This window comes from Gopherus evgoodei, chromosome 2, assembly GCF_007399415.2.
Source record: "Gopherus evgoodei ecotype Sinaloan lineage chromosome 2, rGopEvg1_v1.p, whole genome shotgun sequence".
NCBI lineage: Eukaryota > Metazoa > Chordata > Testudines > Testudinidae > Gopherus > Gopherus evgoodei.
Genome location: NC_044323.1, coordinates 181,058,087 through 181,079,980, shown reverse-complemented (window position 1 = coordinate 181,079,980; position 21,894 = coordinate 181,058,087). Strand labels below are relative to the sequence as shown.

Genomic DNA, 21,894 nt, shown 5'->3' with positions numbered 1-21,894 from the left:
AACAACAACAACAAATATACAATTTTTAACAATGGGATCCTACCTAAAGACACACTAAGGAATCTAAACATGATACTGTAGACTATTTTTCTTGTAGCTTTTTTTTAATACTCTAGTTCCATGCTTCTGAAAGGATGCAGGATACATCACCCACGCAAGAGTGTCAGTGAAAATTGTATTCCCGCTGTTCTCTGCTTTCCGACTAATTATCTTCAAATAAACAGCTTTATCTTTTTCACATTTAAAACCATTTTGATTTGATTAAAAAATAACTGCCATACTTTTTCAATATCTGATTTGTTCATTAGAATAATTGTTATTTCAGATTCAATCTTCCTCTCCTTGAAATCAGTGGTAAAACTCATACGGACTGGAACAGGATCAGGCTGTCTAGGTAGATTTTTGTGGCTTTAAAATATCATTAACTACTTTAGGGATGTTAAGTATCAGAGGGGTAGCCGTGTTAGTCTGGATCTTGTAAAAGCAGCAAAGAATCCTGCTTATAGACTAACAGACGTTTTGGAGCATGAGCTTTCGTGGGTGAATACCCACTTCCTCAGCTCATGCTCCAAAACGTCTGTTAGTCTATAAGGTGCCACAGGATTCTTTGCTACTTTAGGGATGTTGCAACTCCCCATAGGTTTGTTTGTTGAAAGGAACAATACAGATCAGAGTTTAGAAACTGTGGGCTAAATCCTGAAGTCTTTATTGGATTTCAATGGGAGGTCTGCCTGTGTGAAAACTTTGGAAGATAACCCTCAGTTTGAATGTTCTTCCCAGACTGTTTGTATTGGTTCTCTTATTAAATGTGATTTTCACAGTCATTCCCACCCAAACATAGCTCCTATATATATTATTACTTATTTGTGATATAGCTACAGACTTGTATTTGGTGCTTTATAAAAGACACAGAGCAGCTAACAAGTTGAATTCTGAATGATACAAATACTTACGTTTCAGAATGTTTCTCTGCTCCAGTTCCTCAGCAGTGGGCCTCTGGCTCAGTCGCCTGCGAAAAAAATCCAGGATCAGTTTTTGGACCATATCACATCCTCCTTAGTTCAATGTGTATAAGAGCAACTTTGCAGTGCAAAAGGCAGAGAGTGAGACAATGCCATTGCTCCATTATGTACACAGTATGTCCACACTGTGTGTGGTATTATGGACTATACTTTGCTCTTCTATTTCCAACCCACAAAAACCAAAATGTGTTGTGTCATGTTAGACATGACCCTCCCACTCCCACCCCGGGCTAATCTGCTAAAAGTTAGGCTGTGCAGATTTCTTCACTTAATTTCCTTCCTTGCATGCCTGTTTCCTGACTTTCACAAATATGACAAGTTTAGTTCTAGCTCCCTCCCTCCCTGCCCTCCACTCGGCTGCGTGTGAGCCTCCCGACTGTACCCAACTTGTCCAAACAGAGTTTGAACACAAAGCCAGTCCACAGTAACAAGGAGGCCTGGTTAGGCTTTGCAGACTGCGGAACAATAGCAACTCTTCTTCTCCTCCTCCTCCTCCATTCTCACTCCCCCCTTGGACAGCTTTACTAAATGTACTAATTACAAATGAACATGAATTGAAATCACTTGGCAGTCAACCTGTACGTAACATAGTCACAACAAATAAGATCTAATTAAAAAAGGGAGGCTGCAAACAGAAACAATCAGAGAACTCCGACTAGAAAGCAAGAGAGAGTAGCAGAAAGGGGTATTAGAAGAACAAAGAAAAGCAGCAAGATGACCTCAGAAATTAACATTTGTTGAGCCTGTTCTTACACCCATTGAAGTCAATGGGAGTTTTGTCATTGCTTTCAATGGGAGCAGTAACAGAACATTAATCACCATCCAAAACATGAATTTGGGGCCTGATTCTGTGCTGAGTACCCTCCGCACACAATGAAGTCATTTATATCAGGGAAGTTGATGACGCTCATTTAAATAAATGGAAGCTGAGACTGCCTGATGTGGTGTAGGATCACGGCTACTGTGTGACAAAGTTTAGGAAATGATTTCAGGCTTCTCAGAACACACTGGCCCCAATCCACAGCTGCAGCCAAAGAATGCACATCACATCACAGGAGGGAAGCGCAGCAGTTTCTTCAAATCATCTTTGCATTCCCCTGATCCTGGAGCTACTGTGTGCCAGTCTGGTAGCCAGGCATAAATTACAGCAGCCTGAGGACTGCTCTACATTGTGCTCATTCCCTATGGCCTCAAGGAGTTGTTACAGCAGCTGGGATTCACAGCAATGCTGGGACTTCCTCTGGGCATACACCCTACACCAGATGCTTAGCAGGGAGTATAATCCCATGTCCAGATATGCTGGTTTTATGATTCATTTACACCACTCCAGCAGCAAAGAGTGACCTTAATGGAGTAGAGAATTAGGACCATTAGCTGGATCTCTTTGCCATGGTTGACTGGACAATTATTTCTTTGGAAAAGTGCTGAAAATGACAGAAACTCCTCCTTCATTCAGAACGAATGAATGTTTGTAAAGCACTCTGAAGATGGAATGTGCTATTCAAACGTTATTATTTATTATTATTATCCTTAAGATACAGTAACTGTTGCTAATGGGATGCTTAGATAGTTCACATTATTGTTAGGAGGCCAGTAAAAGCATTTTGTTACTGGCAGTGTATGGGAATCAAAGAATAAAAATCACACAGTCTAACTTGGCAATATGTAGCTCTAGTGACTGAGTTACATAATGTTTCTTGTGCATCACATTGTGAAAGTTCTCAGGAAGATGCACCAGAGGAATGCTGAGGCCAGATTCCAGCCACTGAGCCTGTGACCATTTCCAGAGGGACAAACAGCACACAGCGAGAAAAAAGGACCAATCTGTGTGACTTTATGAGGAGGACATTACTATCAAGGGCCTTTTGCCCGCAGTGAAAAAACAAAATGGGATTAAAAAGGATCAGCTAAAAATCTCTTATTTTTCAGAGATCAGAGTACGTGAATGCTGGCCATTTCCGAACACAGGGCCAAATCCTGAGACTTCTGTTTTTGTCTGAGTGAGGAATGAGAAAAACTGATTTAAGCACTTAAGCATTTAGCTCATAATGAAAAATGTACTCTCTAGGGCAAATCCTTAACTGGCATAAATCAATGGAGCTTCACTGAACCAACAGAGCTACACTGATTTATAACAGCTGACAGCCCGTCCCCTTGGCTTTATCCCGACAAGACCATAAGAAAAATCTAAATTGAGCCATGAGCACTATGCAACCTCTTCTGTAGTTTAGATTACCTTGTGACAGCTAGGATGAGCAAAGGCCTATCCTAAAACTATTGTATTTACAGTGTATTTAATGTAAGATTATTTGTAGGCTTGAGCCAGCCCTTGAGAGTATAAAAACTTCAAAGATCGTTGTACTGAGATGGGCCCCTAGAACATTCACAGACTTTTGTATTATCTTTTTGTGCATTCTTGGCTCAATAGAGGTTTTCCCTGGAGAATCTGGAATCTCTAAGGGGTGATGAATGCAAAATCCCCAGGCTGGTTATGCAGATACCCAGCCTTTTGAGGCATGACCTCCTGAGGAGAGGGGAAATTTTCAGGAGGATGGGAGACAAAGCAAAATTTTTGGTATAAAAGACTGGGTTTATCCTGACAGAAGGGTCTGTCTTTAGATTCTGCAAATGGACCTGACCTTTGGTCCAAGCAAGGATCCAACCCCGCTGAAAGGTTGGAAGAACTTTGCCCTGTCAGACTCCTCCATTTGGTCAAATGGGCGACTTCTGGTACATTCAGTATGTGATCCTTTGGCTATTTTATATGTTTTCTCTGCATGGTTTTGTCCGTAAATAAATGTACTCTGCTTTGAAAGAGCTATGTGGTCACTTATAACCACTTGCATTCCCTGGCCACAGCTCTTGGAAAAAAAGCAAAGTGGCCATTAGTCAGACCTGCTTGAGATAACGGCAACCTCAAACCCGATCTGAGGAGAGAAGGGACACAGGTTCCTGCCCAGAAAGAGGTGCTGGCTGGAGGTCTGAGAGGGCATTCCTTGAGCAGATCATGGAGGGGGTCAAGGGTGCAGTTACCCTGAAACCGTGACATACCTTTCCCCAAAATGATAGATAAAGAAATGCGTTTCATGGCCTTCCAAAAGTTTTCTGCAATCCAATACTAAGTACAGGTGATTAGAAGAGAACTAGGGAAGAGAACAGTAATCACATCTCATGTTTCCATACATATTTTAGCTGTTAGCAGAGGTCAGGAAAGAACTGCCTTCACTCCTCCTGGCCCAGCAGTTTACAACTGGCTAAGTGCATTTATGAGGTTTAGGAGTTTCATTTTCTTCTGTAGCATCAGTTTTTAAACCATGGCTAGAAGTCAGATACCAAACTTGAGGGGCTTATTTTCCTATTGAGAATCAGGCTTCTCTAATCAGTCTTCTGCAAAACACTGTCTTGTCAATTAATTAAGTTCTCAATTGCCTACATGTTAAACTGAAGGCTTCTCAAGCAAGGAATCCCTATCCAAAGAAGCACAATATTAAACATAAGAGCTCTACACTTGTACAATTCCTGACAGAAAACTTCATTGAGATATTGTTAAAACTGATAATGTGTCTGACACACACTCTTTCTTCAAGTTGTTCTTACTGACTTTTGTTGCAGATCTCTTGGTACCTTTCATGACAATGCTTCTCCCTCCCTCCCTCCCTCCCCTGATTTTTAATTTTCCAGGGAAACCCATAAGGTGCATTTGCTGAATTTCAGCTATCAAATAAAGACTATCTTTTGCCTTCCTGCTATTTTAAACATTCAGCTCCACTTAGATTTTTGCATTTGTGCAGGCAAATACAAGAGCATGAGTAAGGCAATGGCTAGAGAAAGCCAAAGCAGATACAAGACCATATTCAGCTCCAATGAAGATGAATTTAGAATGGGGTTGGTTGGATAATGGATTTTTCCCTGCGGAAAAATTTGATTTTTGGAGAATATTTGAATATTGAAAAATTTCAGTAGAAAAACAAACAGAAATGATTAAAAATGCTGCAGTGGTACCTTGTGGAATCTGTTGTTCAGCTGTCTCATGCTCCTATTCTTCTCTATTGGCTGGGTTCCTGGTCAGACTACAGTTCCCATGATAGCCCTCTTGTATAGCTTCATGGGAGTCTCAGGTCCTGGTGCACCATGGAAGATGTAGCTTGGCTGGGAAGCCCAGCCCATGGAGCAAAATGGGGAAGTGAGGCAACCAAACTACAACTCCCATAAGGCACTGCAGCAGCATATCCAAATTAAAATATTTTGATTTTTATGTGAAATTTTTCAGTTTTTTAATGAAAAAATGAAATTTTCTGTGAAAAATTGTGTTTACTCAAAAACCTAATTTTCTGTTGAAAACAGTTTCAATGGAAAATTTTTAACCAGCCCTAGTTTACACTGTTGGAAAGTTTTTTAGCAAATCCAGTCAACAGGTTTTTGCTTTATTGCCTTGCTCAAACATCTGTGGATAGTCAAAAATATTGTAAAATTGGCCTTCTGGGTAAAGCCCCAAACTTGGGTTACTTTGATTACTTCCTTTTCCAGGCCTCCTTGAGGCCAAGTGAGTCAGCTTCTGCTTAAGACATCTCCAAAAGTTTATTATTGTTGGAGATTTTTAAGAATGGGTTAGTCAAACACCTGTCAGGAATGGTCTAGTTATTACTTAGTCCTGCCTTGAGTGCAGGGGACTGGACGAGGACTAGATGATGTATTGAGGTCCACTCCAGCCGTACACTTCTATGATTATCTTCTGTTCCTCAGTAAGGAATTGTTTTATTTTGATTTTGTTTTACTCTCAGGAGAAGTAACAAGTTACTCAAGAAAAGGTCTTTAAGATTTTTCAGAAAAGTATAGGCTGTTCAGCATGCATCAAATTAAGTCTTCTAGAAAAAAATCATCATTCATAGTCAAAATGTAGCTTCTCTTAATTCATTATCCCTAAAAAAATAAGACAACTTGCCTGAGATTTTGCCTATAATACATGGGGTTTATGTATTAAAAAAGTAAAAGAAAAACAAAAAAACCCCAAACCCCACATTGTCTGATGTCCCGATAGATGTAATCTTGGCTAGAAAATCCATAAACTGTGAATCTAGTCCAAAAAACTGAACAAACAGATAGATTTGTAATTCTGGATAAGATGGAGTTGTATGATGGTTTGAACAATGACATACTCAGGCCCATAGTCTTCAATAAAATCACAGGTACGATATCACTAACCCAATAAAATCCCTTTTTAAAAATGAACATCCTTTTTACACGAGGAATATCACAGCCAGGCACTCAGTATTTTCTTGGAGAATTATTGCATTTCTCAGGGCTTTCAAAAGATGAAGCCATAGCCTAGCACAAAAGTCAGTCACTAAGGCCCTGATCCTCTTCCCACTGAAATTAACAACAAAATTCTCTTTGATTTCTGTCATTCAGGATCAGGTTTTAGCCCTCCATCCCCAAATGGAACAGCCTTTATACTTTACTGTTTCATTAAAATAAGAATGACAGAAGTATAATAATTGCATCTACAATGCAATAAGAACTCTACAGCAATAACATTTCCCTCTGGGGAAACGCTGAGTTCTCAAATTCCTAATCTTTGAAAGGAGAGTGCCTACTATGAATTAGCTAATTCAAAAATATATTTCATGGGCAACAAAATAAAAAAACTTTACAAAGGCTGGCTGGGGAACTAAGATTTGCTAGATGACTATTAGGTGAATATTAGAACCCATAGTAACAAAGCAAACGTTATTCTAAAATGCTAGAGATCTTATTCAGCTGTACTCTTATTGTACACACTGTATCGCAGAAAGAAAATGAGTTCTCCAGACACAGAAACACTGATCCAAAATTTAATTTTACAAGTCTAACAGGAGCAGCAATAATCCAGAACCAGGATTAGAGCTCAGGATTTCCTGTCTTCCTGCCCTGAGTACAATTAATTACAATGCATTACCTATAGAATAAAAAGGCACAATGGAGATTACACAGAGGTTAGTAGATCTTCTCATGTTCCCAGGCCAAGGTCACAACTATGGTTTAATAGATCTGTCCTCTAATTAATTTTGTGTCCCTCTAAATCTGTGCTGTGCATGAACTCATTTTTCTTTTCAGGAACAGGCCTCTAAATGTATGTTTTATATGAATGTTTTGGAGGGGAAGAACCTCATGGATACTCAGCTATTGCCCCTCTGCCCTTTACAAGTTCCTCCTTCTGACCTAGAATTCTCTGTTTCTCCCCGCCCCACGTATCACAGCTTAGAAGGCCCTTTGCTGTCCCCTCTTACTTTTATTTGGTTTTCATATATTGCTGTGGCGATCTAATACTTGGAGGCTCCACTGTGAAACCATCTGGTCCCTGGTGTAACTGCAGTGGAGTCATTAATCATCTGTCATCTAATAGCTTCCCGTGCAGTCCTTTGGACTCTTCTCTTAAATAAAGGGATAGATGATGGAACCTAAAACCTTTCAACTCTCAGTCACTTCTTCAAATCCAGCTAAGGGTAACAGTAACTAAAGTCATGTTCATCTGATGCTTGTTTGGCAGCTTATGTGAAATGCATAGGTGGTCTCTCTCTCCAACCCTGGGTACATAGGTATTTCAAATAATAAAAGCACAATCCCATTGGCACACTTGCTGGAAGACTCAACATAGAAGGTAAAGACTGAATAGGTATGGAGAGAGAAGAACCCTGTCACCTATAGAGATGATTCATCCAGTGCAAGGCTGAGACCTATTGGTGGCCAGTGTGGATTTACTATGGCTCCCCTTACTATGCGTGTTCTGTGAATAAATAGATGCCTTCCATTTCTAGTGTTATCAATATTCAATTAGCCTTTTTTTTAAAAAGGTCTCTATAAAGTGCATACAACTATTTGCTACTTCATTTATTCATGTGTTCCTTAATTATAAGTATGCATCCAAATGAGGAATCACATATTGGGAATTCTATCAGTTATAATCCATACACTCAATACTTCAGTACTTGTACCACTTAATGCTGCAAAATCTCCACTATTATAGCAAATACAGACTATTCAAAAAAAACAGGCAAATGGAGTTGTTCTTTGTACCCTCTGACAAAATTAGTTCGCACTGAAAAGATTTGTCAGTGCTAGGGGTGAACAATGGCATACAGACAACAGGTAAAAATCATGTAATAAATCAAAATTAATTCCGAACAATTAGTTTTAGATTCCAGGGATATCATAAAGAAACCTCACCTTCCAAACATTAAGCCAGAAATTAGACTGTTCATTGAGTCTTACTATCCACAAGAATTCCAAAGATGTGTTTTTAAAATTAAAAATAACAACATTTTCAACAATTTAAAACATGGAAAGTAAGGTTCTGAGGGAAGGGATGCATGGGAAATAATATGATCTACACACTCTCTCTTTCTATATGGTTAATGAAGTGGAAAAATCTGGGAACTGCATAGGTTTTTGATATTTAAAAGTGGTTAACTACTTCAGGCTGGAGGCATTTCCGATTCTCACTCTGCTAAGAAGAGTAGTGGATCAAGAGTAGTGGATGGTCGCAGGGTTGTTGTAGCTGTGCTGGTCCCAGAATATCAGAGACACAAAGCGTGTGAGGTAATGTCTTTTATTGGACCAACTTCTGTTGGTGAAAGAGACAAACTTTCGAGCTTATACAGAACTCTTCTCCAGGTCTGGGAAATGTGACTTCACCTTGAATGGTCTCTTGAAATGTGTGTTAATCACTTATGCTGAACAATCTGTTCCACCTTGAATTTAGCTGTGGCACACTGAATATGTTTCCCAGACCTGAAGAAAGTGGAAGCTCAAAAGCTTCTCCCTCTCACCAACAAAAGTAGGTCCAGTAGAAGATATTACCTCAGCCACCTTGTCTCTCTAAAAAGTACATGTTAGATATAGCTTTTCCTACAGTAGTTATTTGGTAGTCAGGTTTGTTGTTTTCATTTGTTTTTATTATTATGAATCTTTTCTGTGTGTCACCACATGTAAAATCACCCCTCATCTTGTTTTAATGTCTTCATGAATTTTGGGTTTAGCCATTACTTATTCAATGTGCATGTCTCCGGTCCTCTAACAGTCTCAACAACTACTTATTCCCAGTTAGCTACTGGTACACTCACAACCCCTTCCTGTTCTTAGATTTCACATTAGCAAAGCCCAGGAGTAATCTTTTAACTGATAGCATTTCCCCGGAAGTTTAATGAAAATAATGCTGTACCAGATGCATGCAATACTGGAAGTGTTTACTCTGATAAATCTGGTTCACTAAGCAGAAGTGCAACAGTTAAAGACACAGATGCCTTTTGCCTCTTGCAAAACTTTGAAATTATTATTATTATTATCATTTTAGAGATCAAACGACAGTTTTGTATCAGTTACACCAGAGTACTGGGAGTTAATTGCAATGACCTCAGTAAAGTTATGCTGGATTTGCACCAAAATGTCTTTCCTCTGTTGGACTTACTTCCTCAATTAGGGCCAGGGAGTTACACCTGTTTACACTTGTGCTGAATTTGGGCCAGGAAGTCATAATCCTTCTTTGCTACATCATAACTATTTCCACATCAAACAAATGTAATGTTGCAAAGAGGATTATTATTTCAAATGAGGAATTAGCAGCAGGAATTGACAATCTCTAAAGTAGCAAAGATTCTGTTTCCATAAAAATATCCTTAAATAATAATAATAAATAAAAATGGGGTTGGGAGGAGGAGGTGGGAACAAAACATGAGCACACAAGAAAAAACATGCAGAGGGATATAAAAAAACCAACATGGTATGTTAGCAGTATTGTCTCTAAATAATATTTTACATTAGCTTTTTACATTCTCCATGAATTTTCAAGGACTCAGTCCAGTGTTCACTGACATCCTTTCATAGATCACCTTTTAAAATACCCATGCACACACCACCACCTTCTCCTGCACACCCACCCCTCTTCGCCAGTAGCATTCAGGCTGTATTTTGAAGGCTGAAGAAACTTCATCAAACTAGAAGCCTGCTTTAATATCCCAATCCAAGTGTAATGGTCTCTGGGGGACTACTAACCTTTTCATAAGGAATATTTCCTAATTAAAATGAAAGTTAAACAAAGAAAGTGGAGGGGGGAGGCCTGACAACCTTTTCCTTTCTGCAAAATAGAACAGGAGATATAATCCTGGCCTAAATGGTCTAAAGGATCATTATCCCTTTACACTTTAAAATACTCTGATCTTTAAGCCCCACTGGGACTCTGTCATAAATTAAACTCTCGACAAGGACATTGCAAAAGAGGAGACTTTCTCTGTGACCTTGGGCAAGACATTTAGAGCTAGATTTGTAAAGGTATTTTGGTGTCTAAATATGCAGATAAGTGTCTAGTGGGAATTTCAAAAGCATCTAGGTGCCTAACTCCCATAAATTTCAATGGCAAGGTGCTTTTGGAAATTCTTCTAGATGCCTGTCTTCATCTTTAGATGCCTAAATACTCTTACAAATCTGGCCCTTGGCATACTGAGGTACTTCACCAAGGTACTGAGTCCCCTAATGCCCACTGAAATCAGTGGCAGTTAGGTGTCTAAATACCTTTGTGAATCCCACCTTTAGTCTCTCAGTGCCTCGGTTCCCTATCTGTAAAATGAGACTCTGATTTGTCCATGTAGATTTTAAGTTTTTTGGGACAGTGACTGTCTTACTGTGCATTTTCAGTACTAAGCAAAATGGGGCCACGAACTCAGGAGTGGAGGGTGGGGCTGTAGGTGCCACTGTAACCCTCATCTCCTGAGGCCCAGTCCAGTTCTTTAATTGCAAAAGGCCATCCTTCCTTTCAACCCAACTGAGCTCACATAGAGTTCAGGGATGCTGGATTAGGCCTCAAAAGTGCAATTATTACTTAGATCAGTTTGCCATTTTCTTGCCTCCCACGATAACTCTCTGACAGCATCCCACCTGATGATAATAGCAGTAATAACCTTGGGGTGTCCAGAAAAATATGATTTCTTTCATCAAGCTCTGACAGGAAGAAAAAATGCCATTGATCTTGGATGCAGGGAGTGAACAGGTGAGCCTGCACTCTCATCAGTTACGGTACATCTACACAGCAAAGAAAAACCCACGGCTGTTCCAAGCCAGCTGACTTGGGCTCACAGGGCTTGGGCTGCAGAGCTATTTCATTGCTGTGTAATCTTCCAGGCTCAGAAACAGAACCACAGCCCGAGTCAGCTGGTATGGACCAGCTGTGGAGTTTAATTTGCTGTGTAGACATAAAAGACGGTTACTCACCTTTGTAACTGTTGTTCTTCGAGATGTGTTGCTCATATCCATTCCAGTTAGGTGTACGCGCCGCGCGTGCACATTCGTCGGAAAACTTTTACCCTAGCAACTCAGTGGGCCGGCAGGTCGCCCCCTAGAGTGGCGCCACCATGGCGCTCCATATATACTCCTGCCGGCCCACCCGCTCCTCAGTTCCTTCTTGCCGGCTACTCCGACAGTGGGGAAGGAGGGCGGGTGCGGAATGGATATGAGCAACACATCTCGAAGAACAACAGTTACAAAGGTGAGTAACCGTCTTTTCTTCTTCGAGTGATTGCTCATATCCATTCCAGTTAGGTGAATCCCAAGCCTTACAAAGGCGGTGGGGTCGGAGTGAAATGTGGCAGAATAAAACTGCCGAGCCAGAGGCTACAGCCTCTCTTGACTGCTGAACCAGGGCATACTGCGAAGCAAAGGTAAGGACCGAGGACCAATGGAGCTTCGTGACAGGTCTCGTGGGTAGAAACACGAGCCAGCAAGGCGGCAGATGAAGCCTGAGCCCTGGTAGAATGCACGGTGATGTGGCTTGGGGAAATATGAGCCAAATCAGAACAAGTGGGGATGTCCGCCATCACCCAAGATGAGATCCTCTGAGAGGAAAACAAGCAAGCCCTCCCTTTGGCCCGCTACCGGGGCAGAGCTGGGGCACCTTAGGAAATGATTCTGTCAGCACAACATAATGCGAGCACTCCACAGATGTCCAAGGAGTGCAACGGTTATGCCCATTGCGTTGAGCTGTGGGTAACATGAAAGGCCAAAACACCTTAGGGAGGAAAGCCGGGTGCGGTCACAACTGCACCTTGTCTTTGTGGAACCTTCGTAAGAGCTCTGATCTCAGAGACCCGTCTGGCCAAGACTAGGTTGAGGCCCCAGGGCGGGGCTGGGCGGCGCACCCGAGGGTGCAAGCGCTCCAAGCCCTTGAGGGACCTCGAACCCATAGAGCGTGGGACACTGAACGTCCATCTTAGCCTGCTGGAAGGTAGGGACGGCTGCTGAGAGTATCCTCAGCGATGATACCGCCAGATCCTGCCGCTGAAGGCCAGAGGCAGGCCAAATAGAGGGGATCGAGACCTCAGCAGGAGCAAGATCGAGCGTACTGCAGCTGTAAAGGAAACGCTTCCACCTGGCTCGGTACGTTGACCAGGTGGAAGGCTGCCTGTCACCCCAACTCAGGTACGCAGGAGCCACCGTGAGGCGAAGAGGCTGCAGGTCCGAGTGACGAAGCCTGTCATTGCCCTGAGTGATGAGGTCTGGGCTGACAGGCCGAGCAACGTGGTATGTCAGTGCTGCCTGGACCACTCTGGAGTGATCATGATGACGCACGCTCCGCCCCTGCGGAATTTGAGCAGGACGTAACGAACCAGTGGGAACAGCGGGAAGGCATAATGCAGTTGGCCGTTCCACGGTATCAGGAATGCGTCCAAGATCGATTCCGAGGAGAGACCTTGGAAGGAGCAGAACACCTGGCATTTCCTGCACTCGCGGTGAGCGAACAGGTCTGTGTGAGGAACCATTTCCACCTCCGGAAAGCGGGACGCCTCACATGGGGCAGAGTGATGACTCGTAAGACAGGAAAGACCTGCTGAGTCAAAGAGATAAGACGTTCCGAACGCCTGGGAGAAAGGACGTCGCCAGCTCCATCGAGCGGGCCATGCAAAAGACCCGGAAATGGATGGCCTCCTGACAAAAAAGGGGGGAGGACTATGTCCCCCCTGAATGCTTATGAAGCACCTGGCCATTGTGTTGGCTGTAAACACCGAGATACAACGGCCTCGCAGCTGCCGCTGGAACCCCTGGCATGCCAGGCGGACTACTCTGATTTTTGGGGCATTAATGAGGAATGCCAGCTCCCTAGAAGACCGAAGGCCTTAAGCTCGGAGGTGACCATGAGCACTCGAGCAGAGAGATGATGCGTCCGCCGTCAGGGGCAGTGAGGGCTGGGGCGGATGAAACCGCATCCTGTCCACACCAAGGAGGGGGTTAGCCACCACTCTAGGGAGCCTAAGGCGTTCGAGGGAACGGTGACTACCATGACCATTGGCTCCCTGTCCAAGCGGTACGCCGAGGTGGGCCGGACTTGGAGAGGACGGAGGCGGAGCTTGGCGTGCTTGGTTACAAACTTGCGGGCAACCATGGACCCAGGAGACTGAGACAAGAACGAGCTGAGGTCGTTGGGAAAGCCTTCAGACCTCAGATGATTGATGCCATCGCCTAAAACCGCAGTTGCGATAAGCAGGCTCCGGCTAGGTAGGAGACCAAGATAGCCCCTAGGAAGCCCAACCTCTGCGTGGGAACCAGAGTGGATTGCTCTATAGTAATCATCAGGCCTTGATCTGTGAATAAGACCGTGACGATGCCCACGGCTGAGTGGGTTGTGCGTCAGAGTCTCCTCGGATAAGCGAATCGTCCCAATACGGAAAAACGCATATCCGACATAGCTACGGTAGGCGGCGACTATGGCCGTAAACCGGGAGTATTCACCGCTGGCTATAAAGCGGAGGCATCTCCCGTGCGGAGGGAAGATGGCATTGCGAAAGTACGCGTCCTTCCTATCCAGGGCGGCATAGTAGCCCCCAGGAGGCAAGGATGGAATAATGGTTCCCAGGGATACCATGCAGAACTTTAACCTTATCCCAAACCGGTTGAGTCCATGCAGGACCAGGGAGGTCTGAGACCTGTGTTCGAGTGGGGAACTAGGGCATAACGGGAGTAAAACCCCTAGCCCCTTTCGTCCGCTGAAGGGGGACAGGGCTGGAGCAATTTAAAGGTGGTACCTATGCTCCATCGTGCGCAGGACCCAGCGATCTAAAAGTAACTGGGGCCATGCCAGGAGAAAGCGGGATCAGGACCCCGTCCTGCGACTGGTACACCGCCCTCCGACGAACCTTGGAAGGTCCGTCTTTGGTCCCAGTGGTAATTGCGAGGGACCTCGACTCTGGCTTTTTAGGGGGCCTGACGTTTGTCTGCGACCACCTTGGCCTTGCCGTTTTCCAGAGTTCTGCCTCTGGCTAGGCACAGAGTATGGCGGCTGGGGCCATAAAGGCCTGCGTTTGGTCGCAAGCGTATACACGCTGAGACGCATTAGGACCCTATTGTCCAGCAGGCTTCGCAGTCTGGGGCTGTCTCTGCCGCGAAGATGCCTTTACCAACAAAGGGTAAATTCTTTCCCCCGTCCTCCAAGACGGCAGCGAACTCTAGGTGGGAGGTTCGAGGGAGAAACTCCTCCACCCAGGTGCTATAATTATCGCAGCTAAGCAAGGCTTGTTGCTTTGCTACCCAGAGGCGCAGGGCCCCTGCAGAGTACACCTTGCATTCGCCAAGGCTCTTTCTGCTTCGGGGCTGGCGCCCGCTGGCCATGATATCAGGATCGTGGTCCTGAGCATAAAATCTGCGCATATGGGATGACACGGATGCGTGTCCGGATGGCCATGGAGGTACTAAAAGAAGGCACGGGCCGAGTCTCTGACTCACTCGGACCTTGCCCAACTCGGCACCGGGGACCGGCATCGGGAGGCGTATCGGTACCTGGAACGAGATCCAGACCCGCAACCAGAACGGTGTCGGGAGGTCGACCGAGATCTCGAGGCTCGGAGAAGAGCTACAGGAGTCAAGGTACCTGCCCCGGTGCCAGATGTCGGAACGGTGCCGATAGCGGGTCGGCGAACGGGATACCGACCGGTGCAGCGAGTGTGACCAGTACCGAGGAAAACAGTACCGGGACTGCCAGTGGTGTCCGGCATGCCGACAGGACTTGGAGTGTCTGCGGGACCGTGATCATGGACGGTGCCGCTCTGCTGTACTGACAGGGGACAGTCCCTTGAAGAGACTGTATTACCCGTACCGGCGGTGCCCGGGTCAGGCAGCACTGACTCTGTCATGGCACTGAGAGCCCTCGCCGTTGGTAACATCTCCGGCGTGCAGGGAACAGCAGGCTCAACCACAGTGCGTACTGGGGAGCTGTCAGGCACCGGATTCGACGGCCCTCGTGGGGCCGGGATCCACGGTACCGAGGTCATTAGAGCTTCGGTAGGTGCCGGTGCCGGGCGAACCGAGTTAGATAAGCTGTCTGGCTGCGGTGCCGTCAGCACTGAAGCAGCGGGAGTAATACGCTCAACCACGGCGCGTGCCGGGGAGCCGTCGGGCACCGGATTCGATAGCCCTTGTGGGACTGGAATCGACGGTGCCGATAGAAGCAGCCGGAACAGGAGCTCAACCACGGCGCGTGCCTGGGAGCCGTCAGGCACCGGATTCTACGGCCCTTGCGGGACCGGGATCGACGGTGCCGACGTCATCGGTGCCGCAGCAGGTGTCGGTGCCGGGCGATCCGACTTAGACTAGCTCTCTGACCGCGGTGCCGTTGGCACGGAAGCAGCCGGAGCATTAGCTCGACCACGGCGCGTGCCGGGGAGCCGTCAGGCACCGGATACTACGGCCCTTGCGGGACCGGGATCGACGGTGCCGACGTCATCGGTGCCGCAGCAGGTGTCGGTGCCGGGCGATCCGACGTAGACGAGCTCTCTGGCTGCGGTGCCGTTGGCACGGAAGCAGCAGGAGCAATACGCTCAACCACGGCGCGTGCCGGGGAGCCGTCAGGCACCGGATTCTACGGCCCGTGTGGGACCGGGATCGACGGTGCCGACGCCATCGGTGCCGCAGCAGGTGTCGGTGCCGGGCGATCCGACGTAGACGAGCCCTCTGGCTGCGGTGCCGCTGGCACGGAAGCAGCAGGAGCAATACGCTCAACCACGGCGCGTGCCGGGGAGCCGTCAGGCACCGGATTCTACGGCCCGTGTGGGACCGGGATCGACGGTGCCGACGCCATCGGTGCCGCAGCAGGTGTCGGTGCTGGGCGATCCGACGTAGACGAGCCCTCTGGCTGCGGTGCCGCTGGCACGGAAGCAGCAGGAGCAATACGCTCAACCACGGCGCGTGCCGGGGAGCCGTCAGGCACCGGATTCTACGGCCCTTGTGGGACCGGGATCGACGGTGACGACGTCATCGGTGCCGTAGCAGGTGTCAGCGCCGGGCGATCCGACTAGACGAGCTCTCTGGCTGCGGTGCCGCTGGCACGGAAGCAGCAGGAGCAATACGCTCAACCACGGCGCGTGCCGGGGAGCCGTCAGGCACCGGATTCTACGGCCCTTATGGGACCGGGATCGACGGTGACGACGTCATCGGTGTCGTAGCAGGTGTCAGCGCCGGGCGATCCGAGTAGACGAGCTCTCTGGCTGCGGTGCCGCTGGCACGGAAGCAGCAGGAGCAATACGCTCAACCACGGCGCGTGCCGGGGAGCCGTCAGGCACCGGATTCTACGGCCCTCGTGGGACCGGGATCGACGGTGCCGACGTCGTCGGTGCCGGGCGAGCCATCTTAGACGAGCTGTCTAGCTGTGGTGCAGCTGGCACAGAAGCAGCAGGAGCAGTAAGCTCTACCACGGCGCGAGCCGGGGAGCTGCCAGGCAGCGGATTCCCTGGTCCTGGGGGACTGGAATCGACGGAGCCGAAGTCATCGGTGCCTCTGCAGGTGACGGTGCCGGATAACGCAACTGAGGCGAGCTCTCTGGCTGCGATGCAGGTGGCACGGAAGTAGCGGGAGCAGGGGGCTCAACCACGGCGCGTGCCGGGGAGCCGCCAGGCACCAGCAGGAATCGTAGACTCTCTCGACCTCGGAAGAAGGGAGCGGTGCCGAGTCGACATCGGTGCCGGCGACGGTCGGTGCCGAAAGGCCTTGGTGGTACCGGCGGGGTCCGGTGCCGAGGAGGCGCTTCTGCCCGCCGCTTGAACATCGCTCCGCGCCCAAGGTGGAGGGGCAAGTGAAAGTCCCGCACCTTTTTGTTCTCGGCTTAAAAGCCTTGCAAATGGGGCACTTATCTGTCAAGTGTGATTCCCTGAGGCACTTCAACAGGAGTCATGTAGATCTCTCTTCGGCCGCGGCTTCTGGCAAGCCGGGCCCCTTTTTAAAACCCGGTGAGCCATGCATGGCTCCGGCACTGGGCTCATGGAAGGGGCTACTTCCTGAACCCCGCTAACTAAACTAACCATACAAATATATATATAAAAGTGTTATAACTGCATAATTATATACGAGAAAACGAGTAGCTAGGGAAGTGGAGGTCAGCTAAGCCGCGCTCCACTGTTCCAACGACCGACACGGGCGGTAAGAAGGAACTGAGGAGCGGGTGGGCCGGCAGGAGTATATATGGAGCGCCATGGTGGCGCCACTCTAGGGGGCGACCTGCCGGCCCACTGAGTTGCTAGGGTAAAAGTTTTCCGACGAATGTGCACGCGCGGCGCGTACACCTAACTGGAATGGATATGAGCAATCACTCGAAGAAGAACCTTCAGATGCCAATTAGTTTCCCAGGGAAAGCTGACTGAGGTAATTAGATAATCAGGCTGGTGGGTATAGAGAGCCAAGTAGCCCATCATCCCAAATCTGATCAAAAGGCACAGGAAGGAAGCGGGATGCGGGGAGGACAGGGAGAGCTAGTTGAGTCAAGTCCTCATGAGAGGGTCAAAAGCACAGAAGATACTGTAAACAGACTATTGCACAAAGACGGTTCTGCTATTGGTGGAGGGAACTCAAAATAAATAGCACTGTGAATGTGTAGCTAGTGGGAGTCTAGGCAGTTTCTGTGGGTCAAGATGTCAGGAGAGAAGGCACACCCTGTTACACTCGGTCTAACCATCATCGTGAAAACACAGGCTCAGCTCTCTTCAGCTTTTCTTCACCAGACAACACTCAGACATCTAGTTCTCCTGGGCCCTTCCCGTGAATCCAGGATTTAGAGGAGCTTGTTTGCCACAATTCTATTTTCCACGTAGTTTTTCCCTTAACACGCAAAATGTGAGGGGGCAAGCTCCAAACACTCTGCTGCCACTAAGGATGAGTTGTTGCCTTGAGGAATGTTTCTCTCTCATTACTGAAGCCTAACAATCAATGGTAGAATTGCAGACCTCAGAGGTAAACAGGAAGAAATGATTTCACATTAAAGAACTAAAATAAAATCTCTGAGCAAAGCCCAGTCTCACTGCCTGATTATCCCTAAATGATTCTGAGATAGTGAGAGAATGAAAATCTTGAGAACTGGGTCCAGAACAATCACTCAGTCATGATCGGCAGGGGCCATCTTGCAGCCAGTCTGTGACTGAATAAAGCCTGTGCACCCTTCGTGGGACTGGTTAAATAATAAATCATTTAAAAAAGCTGTCTCTGTCCTCATAGCAGAAAACTTTTAGTAAACAAAAATGATCACTTTTGGCTGTTTCTTGCAGGCCTTTTAAAGAGCCTTTGTGCACTTAAAAACATTGAGCAATTCATGGGCTAGTTGGTGAAGACATGTAGTACAGTACGACCGCAATTACTCTATCACTGAATAATGTGTGTGTGGCCATGGCAGTGATTCTGAGGGATATTTAGCATTTTCCTCATGTTACAACCAACTGACTTTGTCTCTCAAAGTTCATATTTGGAGCCTGAAATGAAAAACGTGCTGATGTGAGAATTGGTTGATCAGTATCACTAGTGCTGTTTTAGGAATAGAGGTCACGGTTGCAGTCCTTGCTCTATCTGTCAACACCATGGCATGATGTTCCTGAACGTGCCAGCAAGCCATCCTCTGAATGGCATGTTCAACAATTGCTGGTCTACTTTTTCAGGCATAAAAGATGCCATGGTCCCTTATAGAAATATTTGTCAAATTTTATTGTTAAAAATAAATTCTTTTGGACAGCTTTCTACCAAGAAGTACTGTCTCTGCCAATGGGCTAATAATATCTCCTCTGAACACATCACTCTCTATAAGGATCTGTCAACCTGAAAAATGCAGCTAACTTAAACAATTTGATTGTATTTTATTGCATTACATTTAAACAGTGAAGCAAATTTCAGACGAGTCAAATTATCTGAAGACAATTTGACTATCCAAATAGCCCTGGTGCTTGCTGTTATGCAAACACTGCAGATTTACAGTACTTTAATACTTATGACATTTCTGCCAGCCTTATGGTCAAATCATATCTGAACTGATGACATCATTTCCCTTCCACCTTCTTCCTATCTGCCCAGTTTTCTTTCCTCTTCACTCCATTTCATCTGTCCACTCTTCCCCCTTTCTCCCCTGTGTGCGTGCACACACACTCTCTCACACACATAGGCAATCAGATCTTGATTTGAACAGGCCATAAAGTCCCACAACAGATACGTGACATTTCAGAATTTTATGGTGATCTTTTACCTCCATGGGAATTCTATGGATAAGCTGATGCCTCTGTTCCTAGGCAATGTTTTTCAGCACAGTCAAGGCAAACACAGCATAGGTAGGGTGTATTCAGAAGAGATTATCTTCCCCAATAAAACAGTGGGAGACCACCATCTGTCAAGTCTGCTATTCAATAACAGATTTGATGTGTGATTTTTACCACAATATTGCCAAACCACAACTACTTCATTCTTATTTTTTATTCATCTGTGGGATTGTATTGTGTCACATGTGGTTTTTTTTGATATATTATACGTATAGCGTTTCATAGACTAGTCTCATACATCATATTTGTCTTGTGATACATGCAGTGTATTATCTGCATTGCCTCAAATCAGATTTTCCAGTTGCGGTGGTATAGACACTGCTCTGCAGTGTTTTTGCAGAACGAAAAAATTTAGGAATATAGAACAAAAGATAACGCAGAGCACTATCTTCTTACACCTTTCTGTGGAGCAAGTTACTGAAGTATGTGCTGGTTAACACTGTCTTATTTACACTGCAGATCTCAACACAACATCTAGTTGCCCCTTACGCAGATACGTGAGGATGAGGGCATATGACAAAAGAGAATGCATGTGTGTTGTAAAGGGAATCCTTTGTTTGTTATTTAACTGAATCCTTTTAATTCTTATATGTGTAGATGGAGACAGGATGGCAATCATGGTTACTCTGTGCTACTTTTGATGGGTTTCAAACAGGGCTGGCTCCAGGCACCAGCCAAGGAAGCAGGTGCTTGGGGCGGCCAAGGGGAAGGGGTGACACGTCCAGGTCTTCGGCGGTGGGTCCCTCAGTCCCTCTCGGAGGGAAGGACCTGTCACTGAAGAATGAAGCAGTGCTGCAGAGCTGCTGCCGAAGTGCCACCGATCGTGTCTTTATCCTTTTTTTTTCACTTCGCCGCTTGAAGTGGCAAAAAAGCTGGAGCCGACCCTGGTTTCAAAGGACATTTTGAGCATGGCAATGCTTAGACATGGCTTTGCAAATAACAGTGTGTGGCAGGGGCACAGCACATGCTCCAAATATTGCTGCAGAAGGGATGGCAATTTACATCTGCTCTCTGCAGGCCTAACGGGCACCTGGCCAAAATGCCTAGAGCATATGTACATTGTCTGGAAGATGGTGTGACACTCCTCTGACCTGCCCTCCTGAGGGCAATATTGGCATATACCACACAGGGCTGCAACACCACAACTCTGAGGATGAGTTTGTGACAGAAAGAGCGGATACGTAATGATGTTATGCATACGGAGATGTAACCATTTTACTAACATTGTATGTGAGATGGTCGGGAAGGGGGAGTTATGGTATATTGGGTTAGTAGATTATCCTGTATTGATCTATTTTAACATGGGACTGTTGGAATGGCAAACAGGATAGCAACACAATATAGCTACATAAAGACACCTCAACACACACTTGAAAGACAATGGGTCACACTATTAGCATCAAGATTCCTGAGTCTGATCTCTAGTAAGTTGCAAGCCTTATTTTGTCAAAGCTAGGAGGCTAGAGATCAAAAGAACACTAAAAAATTAAAAAGCCTTTCTCTGGGGGACCAGAGGAGTTACTTGTCTGCAGCTATCTAAGGAGACAGGTCAACTCAGAAAGAGACTTTGTGGAGTGAGTCTAAAGAAACTGGGCCTCCCCAGATCCAGGGAATGGTAACTCCTTGGGAAAAGCTTGATATGCAGAGTCTGGTTTACTGTTTTGAAGATATGTTTTCTCTGAAATGCTTCTGCTTTAAAAAAATGGTACCAAGGAAGCTGTTTGGTCACTAATTGCCACTGTCATTGCCGCAGAGGGGAATTGAGTTGTAGGATCTAATCCTAAGTGAGGCCTCCTAAAATAATCCATGTTAATAACCCAGGGCTCCGTCTGAGTGTGGGAGAATGGTGTGGTTCCACCTGGAGCCAGGTGATGGCTAGAGACCTGAGAGCTGAGCGGGGGTGCACTTAAAGACACCAGGAGGGGCCAGGGTGCAGTTCAGCCAGTAACTGTGACAACTCTAAGGTCCTAATTTTGCTTAAATTACCATATTCTGGCCCAGCGTCACTTACAACGCACACCTCTGCCTTATTTTGCAGCTGGGGGGGTCGAGGAAGCACCAGAAAACACAAACAATAGGAGGTGTAGTTGAGCAGGTGAGCATGCCTAATAAAGAAGTTTCCAAATACAAACTTTGAAATACACAGTTTTTAAAAAAGATTTGTTTGAAGTGCCACATCCTCAACTGGTGTAATCCAGCATAGCTCCATTGGAGTCAATGGAAATATGATGATGTACAGCAGCCGAGGAACTGGTCTACAATGTTCAACTCCTACCCTCATCTCATGAGTGTTACTG

General features: G+C 46.2%; 1 protein-coding gene across 11 annotated transcripts in view; it reads right to left on the bottom strand.

Moving 5' to 3' along the window:
- PHACTR1 (phosphatase and actin regulator 1) overlaps window positions 1-21,894 on the bottom strand; it is a 483,984-nt gene that overhangs the window by 64,464 nt on the left and 397,626 nt on the right. For all 11 annotated transcript variants that reach the window (XR_003999047.1, XR_003999046.1, XM_030552418.1 and 8 more), the window contains one exon: window positions 954-1,009. Coding sequence is in view for 9 of the 11 variants with exons in the window: in XM_030552418.1 (XP_030408278.1) it covers window positions 954-1,009 (56 nt within the window). In the remaining 2 variants the exon portion in view is untranslated. The remainder of the gene's footprint in view (window positions 1-953; window positions 1,010-21,894) is intronic.